Genomic DNA, 20010 nt, shown 5'->3' on the forward strand with positions numbered 1-20010 from the left:
CCCTGAAAGAGAGCCACGTAGCCTCTGCTTAAATATGCCCAGTGTAGGAGAGCCTCTGTGAAACAACGTGCATCATCAGGAACATTCTCATACTCAGCGCCGGCTCCAGAATTGGAGGACCCTTGGGCGAGGAACCAGGGCTGGTGTCGGGGGTTGGCATGGTCAGGCACCTCCCAGGGCCCACAGCTCAGCAGGAGCCCACTGATGAGAGCCCCCTGGACTTGCTCCCCTTCCCCATTGCAACCGGCTCATTCACCTGCCTCTCACTCTGGCCCAGGCAGCGGTGCTGGTGGGAAGGGGGCGCAGGAGAGGCCACGGCCCACTTGCTCCCTGGCTCTCTGCCTGCCAAGCAAGCAAGCAATGGCCGCGATGAAGAGGATGAGCAAGAGCAGCTGGGATAATAGGGGTGAGAAGACAGACTCACCGACAGAGGGGTCCGTTGAACATGTCATGTCCAAGGGCCCTCAGAAACCTGGAGCTGGTCCTCGGTGGGGCTGATCACACAACACGCTATAACCCACACTCAGTGGTTGAGCGTGGGTTGCTCGTTGAGCCGTGGGGTAGTGTGTTGTCTGAACCCAGGACATTTTCCGCAGCAACTGGTGTACATAGGCAGACCGCCTCTCTTGCCGGAGGCAACATAGATCCATCAGGACCAGTAGCCATCGATAGCCTTCTCCTCCATGAATTTGTTCTAACACCTTTTAAAGCCATCTAAGCTGGTGGCCATCGCTACATCCTGCGGAAGTGAGTTTCATAGTCTGACTCTGCGCTGTGTGAAGACGTCCTTCCTTTTATTTGTCCCTAATCTCCCACCAATCAGCTTCATGGGAGGACCCCTTTAGGTTCTGGTATTATGAGAGAGGGACACGTTTGTCTCCCTCTCCCATCATTCCAGAAAATTATGTGGAGAAAATTGATAGGGAGAAAAACTCAATGTTCTCCACATAATTTTATAAACCTCATATCATGTTCCCCTTTTATGCCTTTTCTCGAAGCTAAAAAGCTCCAGATGTTGTAACCTTTCCTCATAGGGAAGTTGTTCCAGCCCCTTAATCATTTTGGCCGTTCTTTTCTGCACCTTTTCCACCTCCGCAATATCCTTTTGGGGGGTGGTGACCAGAATTGTACACAGTAAAGTGTGGTTGCATCATAGATTTGTATAAAGGTAACATGATATTGGCAGAATTATGCTTGATTCTTCTCATAACATGGAATGCAGCTTACCTCCACAAGCTCCCTAATCTTAATTTCCTCCCTGCCCCCTCGGTCTAGGTCTGATACCAGAACTGAGCCGGCTGGGTGGGTGAGGGAGGGAATCTTCAGGCGGTGGAAAGATAAGTTGAGGGACGGCTCCCTTCCCCTTACACTCCATTAGTATTAAAACCAACCTGGTGGGTGTGTGTTTAGCAGACATGGTAGCGTAGTGGTTAAGAGACTGGAGTACAAACCTGGAAGTCCCTAGTTCGAATCTCTCCTCGGCCATAAGTGCACTTGGTGGCCTTAAGCAAGCCACTCTCTCTAAGCCTCAGCACCCCCATCTGCAATATGCGGCATAACAACACAGACTTACCTTGTAGTGTTTTTGTAAGGATTGCAACTATATAATGCACATGAAGCAGTTCGGACCATTTGAAAGCATCTCGAAAATATCTATTTTTATGTCTGGTTTGGTTCTCAGATGGAGATTTGACCTTGTATTATCTTGCTGATCATCCGAGGATCGGGCCCATGAGGTATAGGAGGTCATTGGCTCTGCCCCACCAGCCACAATTTTGTACCTGGTTGGTGGACCTCAACGTTCTAGTAAAAGATGCAAAGCAGATGTGCCAAGCTTGACTTCTGTCCTCATGCCTGCTGTATTTGTTATTGATATTAACTACATTTCTATACTGCCCCATAGCTGAAGCTCTCTGTGTGGTTTACAGAAGTTTAGAAGTAAAGTTACTGTAGGGCTTCCTGTTCCTTTCAATGCTAGCTGGTCCCTGATCTGAATTGGGACTGGAGGGTGAGGCGAGGGGCAAAGGATTAGATCTTCCTAACCCTCCCACCAGCACCCCAGTCAGGTTCCACTGCCCTCCTGTGCTGTACTTCAAAACACCCAGTCCCCGCACGAATGGCTCGTTGTGTGAACGGTGTCCCATCTGGCTTGGCGCTGAGCTCATGTTTGGATGCTGGGCAGGCCTTTGGACCTCCACCATGAGTTCCTGGTGAGAGTGGGCCCCGCATCAGGGGTGGGGAACCTCTTTCAGCGGAAGGCCCGAATTCCGTTCTGGAGAAAGTCTTGGGGGCTGCATTCCAGTGGTGGGTGGGGCCCAAGACAAAGGGGGCAGGGCCAAAATGCAAAAAGTACCTGCATGCTGTAGGTTAAAGCCCTGGCAAGAGGCATTTCAGCCTTTTAGGATGCAGGGGAAACTGCATGACAGCCAGGAAACCACCAAATGCCTGGTGGGTGGGGGAAAGGGGAAGGGGTGTGGCCATCTGGGGAACTCCTGCGGGCTGGATTTGGCCCCTGGGCCTGAGATTCTGCACCCCTGCCCTGCACGATATCCCTGGTTCTCCTGCCGTCGCTCATGAAACGGAAAGATTGGTTCTTGCGACTGGGCATGCGTGCCGTCCGAGTTCCTTCTTGTGGGACTCCTGCTAAGCTTCCGAGAGACACCCGGGAACATGGTCTGGGAACTCCAGTGCCCTAGTGGTTTAAAGGGATGGGTGTTGGCATTATTTTCTGTTAAGACAGGGGGAGCAGGGTGGGGTGTGGGCTTGCTTTGATTCCTCTGATACAGACCGGAATCTCAATGTTCCTAAGGGCAGGAGGACTTCGGATGCATGAAGGGCTAAAAAAACCAACCAACCCACAACCCTCTGCCCCGTTACCGTCTCTATGGGAACTGTTTTCAACTCAAAATGTGGAAAGTTCCAGGGCTGATACAGGATATTGCCCTTGGAAATAAACATAGGGTGAAGCTCTCTGGAGCTGCGCCTGTTTGATTTAATCAGAAGGACAGGAGGAACGGGAATTGCAGCAAATGGCATCTGGCTTCAAGGCTGTCTCTCTCTCTCTCTCTCTCTCTCTCAGTTACATCTCGACCTGCCCTCCCAGAAGCATACGTGGTTCCCTCCCTGCATTTATCCTTTCAGCAACCCAGTGAAGTACGTTAGGCTGAGCGAGGGTTGACTGGATCAAGGTCACCCAGCGAGCTTTGTGGCATGTGGGGGATTTGAACCCAGGCCTCCGCAGTCCTAGTCCAACACTAGCCTTGTCCACGTGCTCCAGTCCTCATACGATTAGAGCCGAGGGAGGGAGGGGAGAGCAGAGATGTGCTTGCTGGCCCTGCATGCTCCACCCCGCCAGTCCCTTCAGTCTGCCACCTTCCACAGGTTGGAGGGCAAGGTCTGCAGCAGGGATGCGTGTAGGGTTCTAAATCGTGCAAGAACCCTCGGGGAGGAACGCCGGAAGCTGCTTCATATGGAGTCGGTCCCTGGGTCCATCTAGCCTAGTATTGTCAACACTGACTGGCAGCAGCGGCTCGCCAGGCTTTCAGGCGAGGAGTCTTTTCTAGTCCTCCCTGGAGATGCCGGGGATCGAGCCTGGGACCTCCTGCATGCAAAGCAGGGGCTGTGCTGCTGAGCTACGGCCCTTCCTGCCGTAGGTGGAGAGCAGAGCCCCCACTCACGAATCGCCAAGAGGACAAAAGAGGGCACTGATCTGCACACTAGTTGCACATGCTAATTTGTATGTGTAGCTGCAAATTTAGAAAGGATTTAAACAGCAATACGGTACCTCTCACCCTAGTAGGGAAGACTCTGACCGGGGGACCTGCTCATCCTGCTGTTCAGGCGTTAACTGTGGGTGGGCACTGCCAAAGCCCAGATCGTCCTTCTGATGGTTCTTCGTCTTTAAACTGGACCTGGCTTCAAACCGTGGGCTGTGCTTTGCAAAAGGGGACATACAGCCCCCCAACTTCCACTGTAGGCTTTTCGCCTGCCGGTGCATGGAGGGCCGCAGGGCTGGAGGAGGGGGATAGGATGCCGTGCATGGTACCAGCGAGCACATCTCCCTCTCCCCTCACTCCGAGAGGGCTCGACTGACTGAGCTGGGTGGCTCTAACCACTATTCCTCGCTCCCTTTGTTAGCTATAGCCAAGCTACAGTTATCCATGCCCTGGGAGCACGGAGGGAGGGGCTCACTGGGAGTGTCTTGCCAAAGGGCCCTCCAAAACCTGGAGCTGGCACTGGGCCGGCTCCTAGGGACTTGGGCCGCAATCCAATGTACATTTACCTGGAAGAGAGCCACAGTGAACATGGCAAGGTTTTGCCCCGAGTAAGCATGCCCAGGATCGCAGTCAAAACTGGTGCTGCAACTGCCCAGGGGCCAGTGAAAGCCACGATAAGCCCTGGAGCTGGCTTTCTGTAGTGGGCCTCCTACTCTTCTCCCAGTCCTGTGCACACACGCACACCATCTGTCCATGCACACCCCATTTGTGCACGTGCACCCCCCATTTGTGCATGCATGAACACACACACCCATTTGTGCACACACCCACCCCTATTTGTGCGTGCGCATGCACACACACACTTACGCACGGACACATCACTTGTGCACGCGCACCCCCCATTTGTGCATGCATGAACACACACATCCATTTGTGCACACACACACACACACACACACACCTATTTGTGCACACACACACACATCATTTGTGGACACACACACACGGACATACCACTTGTGCATGCACACACCCTCATTTGTGCATGCATGAACACACACACCTATTTGTGCGTGCACACACACACCATTTGTGGACACACACACACGGACATACCACTTGTGCATGCACACACCCTCATTTGTGCATGCATGAACACACACACCTATTTGTGCGTGCACACACACACACACACACTATTTGTGTGCACGCATACACACACACCATTTGTGCATGCACACACACACACACGGACACACCACTTGTGCATGCACAAGGACACGCATGCACCATTTGTGCGCACATGTGCACACACACATTCTATGTAGAACAATAATACAAAAATATTTGTTAATTACATATTTGATTGGAGATAATCTTCTGTGCTTTTGTGGAAGCGAAATATCTCATCCATGGTAGATAACTCAAACACAAACACCAGCTTCCCCTTTTACAGCACACAGGAAACATAAAGACACATAGGACGTTTCTCTCTCTCATACACACAACACTCACTCAAGGAAGAGACACAGGTTGACTCCCTGCCTCATTCAGACACAACAGCAAGATAGGATGCGCGCGCGCACGCACGCACGCACAGAGCCAGTAGCCCAGGACATTTTGCTGCCGGAGGAGGACCAGCAAACGCCTCCTGTTTCTCCCTGGATGACTCTGGACCAGAACACTGTGTCTCATTGCTCAGGTTCTACAAGGGTTAGAGACTTGCTCTTGTCAAATTTGAAAACTGTCAGTCTGGGCTTTTTAGTGCCTGGCCCCAGCCCCCCGATTGTGGATTGAAGGCCACAGCCCCCTTAGCCCAGTGATTAATCTGGCCATGCTGCAATTTTTCATTGGTGATTCAGTATGATCAGTCATAAGAACATCCGAAGAGCCCTGCTGGATCAGACCGAGGGACCATCTAGTCCAGCAGTCAGTTCACACAGTGGCCGACCAGCTGCCCACGGCACACCCACAAGCAGGACATGAGTGCGACAGCACCCTTCCACCCATGTTCCCCAACAACTGGTGTACATAGGCATTCAGCCTCTGATACTGGAGGTAGCACAGAGCCATCAGGACCAGTAGCCATTGGTAGCCTTCTCCTCCAGGAATTCGCCTAACCCCCTTTGAAAGCCATCCAAAGTGGTGGCCATCACTATGTCTTGTGGTAGCAAATTCCATAGCTGGACTCTGCACTCTGTGAAGACGTCCTTCCTTCAGTCAGCCAGAGCTTTTAACTGCAAGTTAAGAATCCACTCTCCAGTGTACCGGTAGTGCTGTCAGCCAATAAAGGCTCTGGGTTCAATCATCCTTGTCTGGAAAGGGAAAAAACACGTGAGGAAAATAAAACAGAACCAGTTCCATTTTATAATGCCTTTCCTGCCAGGTCCCTGCCTGGAGGAGATTCTTACTAACCAGAGCAAAGTAGGCAGGCAGCTTTTGATGACCCCAGATGCATCCCATTCCATTCCGTCCTGTACCCGATACTTGGATGGCAAGACAGGTCAGGTGACTTTTCCTTCTGGTTTGCAGCCAAAGTTAGCAGAGCATGTGAATCTGTGTTTTTTTTTCACACTTCAGAGAAAACATCACCTTCCTTGAGGGACCTCAACAAGCCAGCTTAATAAAGCATGCATATATATATATATATATATATATATGTAAATATAATGGATTAATGAAAAAATTGCACTCCTAGGTACAAAATTTAGAGCAAGGGTGAGAAGGTAGGTCAGGATCTACTGATCGCTGGATTATTTGCAGTAGATCAGCAAAGGTTTCTGATTTCCAGTGGAGGCTTGGATTGTTCCTTTAGAGTTCTGACTGAAACCCGGAGTGGATTCACTGCCCACTGACATTGGAGCCACCGGACTCCACTGCTGATTGCCTTTTTTTTTTTTTTTAACAATAGCAGCAACAAAGTATCCCCTTCTAAATTAGGCTACTGGATTCTCTTATCTGTAGTAACTCTAATGTAGATTTGGACTTGAATATGCATATGATCACGGCCTAAGCTACCATTAGGATGCAGACAAACTGCATCCTAATGTAGGAGGGCAACGAAGATGATCAGGGGACTGGAAACAAAGCCCTATGAGGAGAGACTGAAAGAACTGGGCATGTTTAGCTTCAAAAAGAGAAGACTGAGAGGAGATAGGATGGCGCTCTTCAAGTACTTGAAAGGCTGTCACAGAGAGGAAGGCCAGGATCTCTTCTCAATCATCCTAGAGTGCAGGACACGGAATAATGGGCTCAACTTACAGGAAGCCAGATTCTGGCTGAACATCAGGAGAAACTTCCCCACTAGAGCCATACAACAATGGAACCGATGACCTAGGGAGGCGGTGGGCTCTCCCACGCTGGAGGCATCAAGGTGAGGCTGGACAGCCATCTGTCGGGGATGCTCTGACTTGGATTCCTGCAATGAGCAGGGGGCTGGACTTGATGGTCTTATAGGCCCCTTCCAACCCTACTGTTCTATGATTCTATGATTTTGCATCTGGCTTCATTTGGTGGATCTCAAACTTCTCGTAAAAAACAAAGTAGATCTCACAAGCCTGAAGTATGTCCACCCAGTCTAGAACATCCAGTTGGAATGGGAATGTAGTGTCTCCTCCAAGTGGTACCTCTGTTGAAGGAGAAATGTCTAGACTGCATGCAATGAAGGGTAGCAGCTGCTGCACATTTCTTGTACTTAAACTGTCTGGGAAAGCCAAACTATTACCTTCTTTCATTTCATGTGTGCCCAGTTAAAGAAAACTCCAAATGGATCTTAAATGTTGGTTACAATAACCATACAAGCAAAAAGCTACCCCTGTCCAAGTAGATCTGAATTCCATCCACGTTCTGATATTCCAGGACAAAATAACACGACCTTCTGAAACTTTCAAGGAACCAAGCCAAACTGGAACATGAGCCCAGATTACCGGCTGAGAGAGGTGAAACAGAACAGGAACTGTGCCTGCAATCTCTCCACTCCCTTGAGCTCCAATCTGAACGGAACCCTGCAAAATAAAAACCGGTAACCAGTTCAAAGGTGGCTCAATAATGGGGAGATAGTGGTGGTGTCTGTTGAAGGTTGTGGGAAAGGACGACGGAGATAGCACGTCACAGGAAGTAAGACAGGATCATCTAGTTGTCCTCCCACATTTTTGCTGGGCTCCTTCTGTCTATTCCAGACCACAGAAAACCTAACTCAAGAGGAAAGAATGGAACAGGAAGTGCAATCTCAGCAGGTGTAGATGGCCTCGGTGCAACTTGTTGTGAACTGCCCAGAGAGCTTTGGCTATTGGGGGGGGGGGTATAGAAATGTAATCAATCAATCAATCAATCAATCTCTTCTGCCTTTTTAAAGAGGCATGGTTTTGACATGCACAGTGGTGTCCCAGCCAGCTGATCCTTATGGCCTGGCCACACATCTGGTTTGGTGCGCCTTTACTGGAGCCATTTTTTTATTGTTTAAGTATGCGATCTGATAGTCTGCTGGGATGATGCTATATCCTATGGTATATCTTCCTTTCTGATTGTGGGTAGGGAAGGAGGTCCACCCTTGCAAGCTTCCCCATGGCGAGTGCCAGGGCAGGCCTGGCATCAAGGGTGGGCATGGTCAGGCACCTGCCAAGGGCCCAAACCCCAGCGGGGGCCCCCTGACAGGAGTACTCTGGAGTTGCTGCTCCTCTTTGCCATTGCAACCCGCTTGCTCAACTGCCTCTCGCTCTGGCTCAGACGATGGCGGAGGTGAGAACAGGGGCCAAGCCCAAGTTTTGCTGCCTGAGGCAAAAGACAAGATGGCACCCCTTTCCCAGTCCATGTACAGGAGCTGACCGACTTGGCCATTGAATCTTACCTCAACACTGGTGATGGGATAGCGGCCTCCATCACAGGCTATGTTTAGGGGGTCCAAGGCAGGTTGTCCCTCATTCGCTGATCTATCCTCCCATGGATGGGCACAGCCAGAGAGTTCATGAGAACAGCCAGGGGGCTGCGGCTGCTGCCCCCCTACATCTGCTGCCTGAGGTGATTGCTTCACTCTGCCTAATGGAAGGGCCAGCCCTGGGTGAGGAGCAGCAGATGCCATGGCCTACCTGCTCCAATTCTGGTCATGCCAATCCAATGGATGAAATGCCCTCCAATTCCCCTGACAGGCCCCCGGGACTGCAGAAATATGATTTCCCCCTCCCACTGAGACCAATGGCAAGGAAAATCCATTTTAAGAAACAGCCCTAAAAAAGAAACAGCCGGTGTGAACCTGGCAGAACTTTGGATTTGGTGGTTCTTCCACTCCGGATTCTCCTGCTCTTGGCACACGGGATTGTCCCCCCACAAATCTTTCAAATTGCATTAGAACACCTTCTCACAAATATTTTCAAAAAGATTATTTGTTCTACAGCATTTAACTAAATCATTTTAGCTCATTATTTTTTAAACTGATTTAAACAAACAAAACAACACACGCACACACACAGCCTTTCTAGTCGTTCCAGTTGGTGCCATTTTAGTGAGCATGTTTACTTGTTCTCATTTTCCCCACATCACTTTTAATGTCGAGGGAGTTGTGCAATGGTCTCTGAATTATAAAAGCGTTTTAGTGCACATTTAAAATACACGTTTTTTAAAAAAATACCCCAAATGGATTAAAAAATGTCATTATGCTCAGATGAACAGACCGATAGAAACACCGTAACGTTCGCTCTTTCCCTTTAGTGGAATTCTGGGTAGGACAGAGAAGGTATTTGGGGGCACAGGTGGTGTTTTCTTCCGTCCCTCCTGTCGAAGGTCAGGGCATTGCTAGGGAAAGGAGGATACTGGAATGAACAGCTGGTTATGCAGATGGTGTTGTTGGGAAAAGGTTGGTTTTGTGGACCATGGCCCAAGATACCGCTACAAAGGACTCCTTGTAGATGAGGGGGTGTACCCCACAGGGAAGAATGTTTTTGGCAGGAGCTTCGCAAACTTGATCGAATGGGCTTTAAACTAACTCCCTGGGGTGGGGTGTCTGGGAAAGTCCAGAGCTAACTACTGAGCCAAATATAACAGAGGAGAAGACAAAGAACAGCAGAGGAGACAAGACGGTGCAGGTGGGTCCTCGTAATCTGCAGGTAAATACAGCAGGGAAACCAGGAAGGAGCGACGTTTATTGCCCCCCAATATCTATGCACGAACGCTGATTCTATGTTCTAGTGATCAAGCACAACAGAGTTCTGGGAGATGTGGGATTGCTGCACACAAACTACAGCTTTAAAATCATCGTGCTCCAGGTAGCTATTTACCACTGTATAGGAGTTACATTGCAAGCATAAGAACTCATGGCATTCACCTGTACGACATTTCTCTGAAGTGGTTTAAAGTGATTTTTTCAATCCTTGAAGCGGATTATTGATCAATCTGGGCAACCCACCATTTTAATGGCTTGACTCCTGGAAATCTGGACAAATGTCAGTTTGACAGAAAAGTTTGCTTACTCTTTAAATTCAGTGCAGGTTCCAAACCCTACCAAATAAGGACTAGAACAAAGAATACGAAGTATAGAATCAACTGTATTCCCCTTTGTGGTAAATGTACATGGGTTGGACTGTTTTTGTTTGTTCGCAGTCATCTTTATCAGTAACACTTTACAATAACATTGAAGAATACAGGAATTTTACAGGGTAAATATGCAGAATCACAGTTTATCCCCCCCCAACCCCTCCCCAGAAAAAAACAAACAAACAGGAAACGGTTTTTGTGTTTTAAAAAAGTATCAATTACAAAAAAATAAAATAAATTAAAACTGATTTCCACCCCAAATGGAATGTCATTAAAAATGAAAAATGCCAGGAATTTCATAGTCAAAATGAATTAAGATTCACCCACTCCATTCTTTTTATCATCATCATTATTATTTAAAAAGGGGGATTTAGATCTTCAGGGTGTTTTTGCTTATGGAGTTTTTGACCTTCTGCATGTCCCCCTCCCCAGATAAAAATAAAATATTAATAATGTACAAATAAATTTACATTTGGTAATAATGTTCGTTAGACTCTCATAGAAATGGGCAGAAAGGCCTGCCCTATAAACAGCTGAGGTTTGTGAGGGGGGTGCGGGCCGACATGAACATTAAGGACAACTAAAACAAACAGTTGACCCCACCCTCAACCTCTGACATATGGGCTCTGTTGGTTGCAGATAGGGAAGTTCTATAGGTGACCACCTGCAATAATATTTCCGTCCACAATAGCGACAATATTTCCGTCCTCAAATCGATCGGAAGTACGTCAAGCTGAGAATGGCCAACGGAACAGACATGCAGGAGCCAAAAGGTTTGAAAGGATCAAGGAGATGCAAAAGGCCTCACTCTTGACCCAGAACACCCTTAGGCTGTCCGGTGTTTGTGTGTCTGGTGTGCTCAATAGTTGTGTTTGTGCGTGTTTGGTGTGCTCAACTGTTTCTAAATGGAAGAGAGCAGATGGATGGCCAACTCTGGCCTAGAGGGGCAGCTATCGGTTCACTTTGCCTTGCTCTTTTGGTCCCGCAAGGCAAACGAGGGTGTTGCCTTATTTGTTGGACTGACTTAAAAACCCAGGGGAACAAGTTTTGCATTACACAGAAATTTTCCTCAGGCTGCAAGCACCTGCTCCGTCAGCTCCCTCCATTTTGGGACTGAAAATAAAGACATCAACACCAATATAGGGAAAACCTTTGGCCTTGATCCAGGAAGCGCCCTCTCCCCACCTTCTGGAGTATTTAGGGGAGGAAGATTTCTGCATAGTCCAAACGTTTCCATCCTGGGGTTCCCATAAAAGCTGCTGCTTTGCTTGTATGCGCTGGTCTCCCTGCAGGTGTGGGATTGTTTGGATTGGAAAAACTTGGTCCTTCAGTGCATTTGGGGGTGGGACATTTAAGGCTGAGATGGTGGAACTTCTTTGGGGCATTTCTCATGGCTCCCTTCTGCTCAGATTTGAGCTCCTCATGGAAACATCAGCTGCAACTCTCCTGCTCCAAGCAAGACTCCTTTTCAGACCAGGACATGCATATACATTTGGGGGCCCACCAGTTAATTTTTGTTTTAACCAAAGATTTGGATGACAGTAATGCCATCACTGCAACCCACCTTAGATCAGGCCAGAACCCACCAGCTGAAATGCCAATAGCACCTTTTCACCCAAGTGCCCCCCCGGCCCCATCCCAAATGTCGCTTGGTTCTTCTAGAACCACCTCCCTGGATTTGGAAACCTCCAGATTTGTTGCATCATTGGCCATGCTGGCTGATGGAAGTTGTAGCCCAACACATTTGGAGGGCACCAGGTTGAGGCGAGGATGGGGAGGTTGTCTTAGAACACCACAGACACTCCATAAAGGGGAGGCTGAGCTCAGTACAGCTGGGTGGGCAGATGGTAGATATAGGGAGATTTCTGGGTGACCTGCAGATGATCAGCAAGGATTTCTGACCATGAATTGTTTTAACAATAACAACAACAAAACATTTCCCCGCTCTCCACCCTAAATTATATTGCGGAAATGAAGAACCCTTGGAGTAGCCATTCCTGGGTTCAGAATTCTTTTAATTCTTTGTGTATGTCTTTTGCATCACCAGGCTTAAGAGTTCTAGTGGATCCCCCAGGCGTGAGATCTGCCCACCCTTGCAGCACCAGACACAATCTCCTCTGTGCCCTTGATGCAGTAAGCAGGCAGAAACGTCTTCGTGGGAGGGGGGTGCGTGTAACACTGGAGTGACACATTTGGCTGGCGAGCTACATTCTAGGATGCGGCCGTTTAATGCAGGATGTCTCTCAGACCAAGGGCCAAATGCAATTTCCGCAAAGTTCTCGGGGGTCGCATTCCAGCGGTGGGTGGGGCCGAAAGGGGCGGCGCCCAAACAGCCAAAATGCCAGCATATTTTTTTAGCTTAATGCTAAAAACTGATCTGAGCCTTAGGGGAGGCATGTCAACCTTTTAGAATGGGGAAAAATGGACAAAGCCAGGGAACAACCGAAGGATCGGTGGTTGGAGGAAAGGAGGTGGGGGACAGAGAAAGGGCGTGGCCTTCTGGGGAACTCCAGAGGGCTGGATTGGGACCCCTGGGTGACTGAATTTGGCCTGAAGTTCTGCACCTCTGATTTAATGTTTTTTTAAATAGCACCAACCAAGCGCTAGGCGCTATACATCTCTCTCTCTCCCTCTCTTGCACACGAAGGAGAGAAGCTGCAACCTGCAATAGGAAGCAGGGGGGCTCACTCCCCTTAGAAACCCCCATGTAGCTAAGAAACCAGCTCAACAGCTAGGGCTTCATGTCAGAACCCAGGCCTGGGGGAGCTGTCTGGGTGCTCAGCACTTCAGAGCACTGGTGAGGTGCCTTGCATTGGTGCTGGCATCTAGTCTCAACGGGCAGCCATCCACTCGCGTGCCAGGTGTGTCGGGCCCACGCCCTGCTCACAGCCCGGCTGGTCAAGAGTCATCCAAGGGCGACCCCCAGTTTGCATCGCGTTTGGGGCGAGGGCATGTGAACGACCCCATATTTAGCAGTGCTCGGAAATTCGCTTAAAGCAGGTTAGCTATAAACAGATCTGCAACGAATTTGGTGGGTGAAGTTAGGAAAAAGCAGCCCCCACATTTGAATTTGCTCACATTTAAAGAAAAATCCTTAACCTCCTCGTTGATTTCTCCTGCCTGCTCCCCAAATTCCCAGTTATGGGTGTCAAAAGATTTCACGTTAAAAAAAAAAAGCTGGCAAGATCATATTTTAACATGATGGCCTAAAACGTCATTGGCAAGGTATACCAGGGCGGTTGGGAAAACTCTTTAAGCCTAAGGGCTAAATTGAATTTCAGAGGAACCCTCAGGGGCCATGTTCCAGTGGCAGGCCGAGCCAAAAAAGGGGTGGGGGCCATGTGGGTACACCCCCCCCGAGGGCCATCCCTGGCGTACACATTTTAGAAGCACCAAGCCAAGTTGAACCCCGAATGTGAGATTTGAAAATTAAAATGCAGAGGTGAATTCGGATTCGGAAATGCTGATGAATCGTTTCAGGTTCCTGCAGATGTTTATTTCAAATCTCAAAGGATTGGATCCAGACTTTGTCATTCTTGGAGCAGACTCACTGAAATGAATGGGACTTAAGTTAGCCGTGACTACTCTAAGTCCTATTTCAGTGGGTCTACTTGAATCATGACTCATGCTTCAACTATCCGACGCGGAGTTTAGAATCACAGTTTCATACAAAATCAGTGGTTAAAGCATGGCCTTTTCGAGACACGTCAGACGTCATCGTTCCCAGATTACATGCAGGGCAAGGCTCCTCTGTTTTTAATGGGTTGTGTAGCAGGCAGAATCTTCCAGCTTCTTCTAATCCTACTGTAGCAGTAGCTGGAGAAGATGCAATGGCGGAAAATTCTCCCTCCTGCATAGACCCATCCTGTGTTCCCCTCTGCCTCCCCAAACCCTGTTTGGGGTAGTCCCTCGAAGTCTAACGCACAGCAGCCAGTTTGCAAGATGGCTGCATTGGGGCCCCGGATTTGAAAGAGCAACCCACTCCATTAATATGCATGGGTGTAGTCAGGGGTAGGCTAGAAGGGGCCTGCCCCCTATTTTTTTTTAACAATTAAAAATAGTTTCCAATTTTGTCGTTAAAAGGCAAACCAGATGAACCACCCCCTCCTTTTTTGGTCCCCCCCTGAACTTTTAGGCTGGCTAAAGGCCGGGGGGGGGGGGAGGGAGGGAGCAAAGCAAACATGCCATCTTGAAAACCCCTCTCCCTGCAAGAGGAGGGCATCTTGCTCACACTCCCGTTGAACTCCATATGGTTGATTATGATGCAATTGTGGCACTGCTCAGACGTGAGGTCACACTCTCCCCCTGCAACCTGCTGCGGGAGTGGGGCGGAGGCATTGGGGTGCCTTCCCTGCTCAATTATTTTTCCCGGAGCACAAAGTCCTTTCCCTGCGGTACTGGAGGCTCAAACTACAAGGCATCGTGGCAAACCCCATCACTTTAAACACACGTCTGCTCAAAACACGCATGAACCTGTGGGGTGGTGGGCCATTTAAAGTACAACAGAAGCAGAACTTTCTCCCCTCCCCTAATGCACTTCGCCAGGCTCGCTCCATTTCTGTTATCTGAGCCCAGATGTTTACATGTATAAATATAAATCTAGAAATAATGATTATAGTTCAAAGAGAAATACAATACATCTCACCATAGTGGGAAAGAATGGGATTGCTTATGAGGGGTTTTTTCTCTCTCCGTTACACATCTTTCCATTGCTCTGCAGCCTCCCCGGCCCCCTGCACTCCCTGAAGTGAAAAAGCCCCATGGGAGGAATTGCCTCACGATGTCCTCCTCATGGCGGCTTTAACTGAAGCGTGGGAAGCAGAGGAGGCTGCCGGAAAGATGACTGCACAATGGCAGACAGGGCGCTCCCACACGCCCCTCAGCCCCCTCATAAGCAAGGGAGGCCCAAGAACCCCACACCCAGCCTGTGCGAATTTCTCCGAAATTTCTCCTCCCCTGAATTTCTTTTCGAAAACCATGTCTTTCCTGTCAAATTGAATGAGAAGGGTCGGAAAACACGCGGGAGAACTTTTCGGCACAGCAAGAGTGCTACCTGTCGAATGGGCTACATCGAGGCCCTTGCTGTGCTCTCCTTCCTTGGGGTCCTTCATCTTGAAACGGGACTTGGACTGGCCAGCCTGTCAAGCAGAGCAGGGGCGGAGAACCTCTTTTACCCCGAGCGCCAAATTCCATTCCAGAGAAGCTCTCGGGGGCCGCGTTCCAGTGGTGGGTGTGGCCCAAGGCAAAAGGGGCGGGGCCACCACACACAAAATACCAGCGTCTTGTAGCTTGAAGCTCTTTCCGCCTCTAACTAAACCTTAGGAGAAGCATTTCAACCTTGAAGAATGAGGGGGAAACCACCCCCAAGTCAGGAAACTGCCAAAGCGTCGGTGGCTGGGGAAAGGGGGCGTGGCCATCTGGGAAACCGGGTTGGGACCTCAAGACGGACGGATTTGGCCCCCAGTCCTGAGTTTCTCCACCCCTCCTCTACAGGAGGAAAACACGAGGGAGAACTTTTTGGCACAGCAGGCGTGCTGCCTGTCGAATGGGCTACATCAAGGCCCTTGCTGTGCTCTCCTTTCTCCTACAAAACCAGGGTGAAGGCAGCGGCTGCACCTTTTAGAGCCAATTGACAATTACCTCCCGTTTTAACACCCCCAGATCTACCTCCTGGTGTGAGCAGCCTTTCCCTTCCGGAGTGCCCCCCCCCCCAAGTGTCCAGCCCCGGACATGCTGATGCCACAGATGCTTCCTTCACACAGTCTCGGATCACCCCTTGCGTAAACTCTCCATATATTATGTATACTTTTTATATCTTATATATCTTTGTATATATCTATATATATCTATATGTATTTATAGATAGATAGATCTCTGTATAGAGTTATCTATGGCTTCCTCTCGGCTTTGTTTGTTTTTTGGAAGAACCAGGAAGGCAGGTGAAGAGGAGAAAAAACCAGCGGCAACCCCTCGCTCGCACACGAGGACTTGTCGCTCCGTTCTGCCCCGTTGGCCTTTCAGAAACGGCTGTGACCTCGCTCCTGCTTAAACGCTAAGGGATTTCTTCATGTTTGGCTCCATGCGCACTTTTGCCTTGATCCCCACGCCCGCCCCTTGACAAAGCAAAACGAAATTAAAAGTTGACTCGAGTTTTACATGCCTTTAACACAGTTTAAAGAAAGACCACAATATAGCACCTTGATCCAGGGGAGAGTGAAGGGGGAAATGGAAGGGATTGAAGAATGGTTTGCTTGGACCCCCTGTAAAAACAAAAACCCAGGAGATACTTGGTCACGCCCCCACCCTCCACACGTAACGCAGCTGCACCCTGAAACGGCTCTCATCTGCATTGATCTACGGGTGTCAAACATTTTCTTTTAAAAAAACACCTCAATTTTACTTCCCCCCCCCCCACTTTTTATTACAAGACATATTAGCTGGCTGTTGGCAACAGGAACATCGTCGGCCCAACAGCATGAGCAAAATCCACATTACCTGCTTCATTTATCATAATTGGTAGTATTTCTTTTTGTCTTAAAAAAAAAAAAACTTGTTTGTTTTATTCCACATATTTCCAAGACTCTTGACACATTAACGAAGAGAGAGAGAGAGAGAGAGAGAGAGAGAGAAGAAAAAAACCAATAGAAAGGACAGATCCCTTCACTTAAGCTAATTCGGAGAGACAGTGGGGTGTTTTGGGTCGCTGCCCTGCTCTCCCCCCAGTCCAGTTAGGGTTCTGCAGAGAGTTATGCGCTTGGCCGTTCTGGCTCCAGCTATCAATCTCTGTTTCAGAGTATGGCGCTGGGGAGGTGGGACGAGGCAGTCCCCAGTTTTCTTTCCACATCAGGAAGTACCTACGCCCCTCGCAAAGAGGGCCCCAGGGTCGCACGGAAGCAACACCCCGGCTTCCACCTCCCCTGGGAAGCCTGCAAAGCTGCCCCCTGCCCGCCTTTTAATCCTCCTTTCTGAGCATTCATCCCTCTCTTCAGGCTGACACGCAAGAAACGTACAGCGGCTCTTGCGTTTGCCCCTCGGGCTCGCCTTCCCCTCGGTTTGCGCAAGGGAAAAGAGCAACAGCCGACCAACAGGGCAGGGTTGGAAGGTCAGCGTGGAAGAAGGGGGAGTTTGCTGCCTTCTCCCTTTTTTAACGAGGGGAGGGCTTAAAGTAAAATGGGGATGAGCAAACCCAAGAGGAACGGAGGCTGCCCTTTTACGGTGCCACCACCGGTTGGCCCCTGTCTGACAAGGGGGGGCAAGGATGCCTCTGAGTGGTCTCCTCTCCAGAAAGTTTGGGGGGTGTAGGTCTGGGTGGTCTCACTGTATGTGTCTGTTGGGTGTCGGTCTCTCTGGCGCACGCAGGGATTGGGGGGACAGGGGCAGGGGCTCAGACATAATATTCCTTGTCTTTGTTTTTCTTGCTCTTGCTGGGCGTTTTGGCGGCCACGGCCGGCTTCTCTTTGACCACAGTGCCATTGCTTTGTGCCGAGTTACTGATGTAGTTCCGGCTTTGGTCCACCTGGTAGGAGCCTTCGTCTCGGTTCCGGTATTTGTACATGGCATAGAGGAGGATGAGGATGCAGAGGGCGGCGGCCGCCACGATGCCCACCACCATTCCGGTGGTGCTGCTGGACTCCCGGATGACCTCCACTGCTCCTGGGGGGCCCCTCTCCCCGGGGCCGGTGGGGTTAGCTGTGGGCAGATTGTGGAAATTGGGGGAAGAGGTTATACCTGGGTACTTAAGCCTGTTTAGCTTGTCGGGCTCAAAGGAAGTGGACAGTGGGGGGTACTGTTCGGGGTGGGGCTTGAGGGGTTCCCGGTTGTTCATTTTGCCAGCGGGGATGTTACGGACCAGGCTGGGAGAGGTGGTGGAGGTCAAGAGGTCGGGGACGGAGGGTGAAGCCGGCAGTCCTGTCCTAAGGTTGGGGCGATATCCTTGGGCTTTTTTGGATGCTCCTTCGGGCCGGCCAATTAGGGTCCTATCCGTGACCAGGGGGAAAGTGGTGTAAAAATCTTCATCGTCGGTAGGGGGCAGGCTGGAGTCGAAGACCTCGCCCGAGGCGTAACCGGAGGCCTCGATCCCCTCTTCACAGTCACTGTCGTCCTGGTCAGCCAGGCAGGGAGGCCTCGGCTGGGATGGCGGGGAAAGGGTGTCTCTGGTGGTTTCAACTACCGTTAGGAAGGGGCCAAAAGTGGGAGGCGGGGGGATGAAAGGAGATCGGGTGGCAATTGGTGGGGTGTCTAGTGAGTCTTCGGTTATTATGGGTAATACTAATTCACCTCCTAGAACAGAGAGAAAAGGGGGAGAGACAGAAGGGGGGAACGTAGGTTAGTCACCTTGGAAGATGCTCTGCTCCTCTGACACAAGACAACTCAAACCACGAGTTATTAGCTAGACAAACCCCTCCGTCTCCATCCCTGACCGCTAGCTTTTCTCTCTCTCTCCTCTCTCTCTCGCCTTTGCAACACATTAGTCTAGAGAAATCATAATCAAAGGAAGAAAAAAAAAGAATTAAAAAAGTCATTTAATGTGAGAAAAATTAAACAGATAAAACAGCAGAATTAAGAGCAATAAAACCCTCTCTGGCTGATCCTCCTCTTCCCATCCTCTTCGACTAAAATACTAATATTTTTCTTTTCCTCTTTTCCCTTTCTGTTTTGTTTGTTTTTTTAAAAAAATAAGAGAGCAAACCACGGAATTCAGTCAACTTACATCAACAAATAGGCCGTGTGATATTAGCATGAAGAAAAAAAATTACAAAAAAGAAAACTAGGTAAGAATGTTTTTTGGAGAAAAATCAACGTTTTTCTTTTCTTTTCTTTAAACAACTTTCTCTACATCTTGCTTATTTTTTTTAAATTTCTCTTTCTCTCTAGATTCATTTCTGTTCTTTTCTTTCCACAACTGCATCATTTTAAATCTCCCCTTCCCCACTCCGCCCAAAGACAGCCCTTCACCCCTTTCTTTGTGCCCCCCGGCCCCTGCCCCATCTGCCGCCCCGCAACCGATACTCCGAGAACCCATGGCAGTTCTGAAATCACAAGGGGACCTGCAACTCCAGCTCCTTGGAAATTTGAGGTGGTGGTGCAGGAAGAGAATACATTTTTAGTCTTAATTTGAAGCAGTTTTTCGTATCTGGCGGAGTGGGTTTCTCTGCTGCTGGGATGGGACAAGATGGAGGATAAAACGCTTCCTGCGGAGTCTCCGGGGAATGGAACCCAAGACTCCTGGTTCTCTGCCTCCCCCGATTCACCACATTTATGCCACTGCCCTCTCAGAACGGAGCCTGGGTCCCCGTCTCCCAGCCTTGATATGTGTGTGAGAGAAGCACCCCTAGCCATGTGCAAAGCGTACGGGGAGGAGAAGCTGGGAGAAACAAGAACCTTTTGTTGCAAAGAGGGGTGTCAATGCTCTGCTATCTGAATGCCCCATGACCCTGATGTGTGGCGAAAGAGGTCTGTGTGGGGGGATTATTCGGGAGAGAGGACATGCCTCTCAGAGGCCACTGCATATGCTCAAGGGAACCCTTGTTGGGACACAGGGTGGCATGGAGGGTGCTGAAGAGCCTTCTCCAAAAAAAGTGCAAGTAAAACAGAAACCTGTGGCTGGATTTGTGCTACTTTTGTGCTAGTTCATGAAATGTGCAGAAGGCTTTGAGTTTGGATGGAGTGTGTGTGTGTGTGTGTGTGAGAGAGAGAGAGAGAGAGAGAGAGAGAGAGAGAGAGAGAGAGGGAGGAGTGGGCAGCTTAGACGAGGACTGGCCAGAAGGTA

The 20010-nt window shown here is 49.6% G+C and overlaps 1 protein-coding gene across 1 annotated transcript in view; it reads right to left on the reverse strand.

Annotated features, from left to right (window-relative positions):
- Window positions 1-16137: 16137 nt before the first annotated feature.
- Window positions 16138-20010, reverse strand: part of NRXN2 (neurexin 2) — a 426193-nt gene continuing 422320 nt past the window's right edge. The window contains exon 21 of the mRNA XM_084824057.1: window positions 16138-18521. Coding sequence (XP_084680183.1) covers window positions 17626-18521 — 896 coding nt within the window. The 3' untranslated portion in view covers window positions 16138-17625. The remainder of the gene's footprint in view (window positions 18522-20010) is intronic.

This window comes from Heloderma suspectum, chromosome 17 (genome assembly GCF_057233095.1).
Source record: "Heloderma suspectum isolate Gila_16-S chromosome 17, 16-S_ref, whole genome shotgun sequence".
NCBI classification, from domain to species: Eukaryota; Metazoa; Chordata; class Lepidosauria; order Squamata; family Helodermatidae; genus Heloderma; species Heloderma suspectum.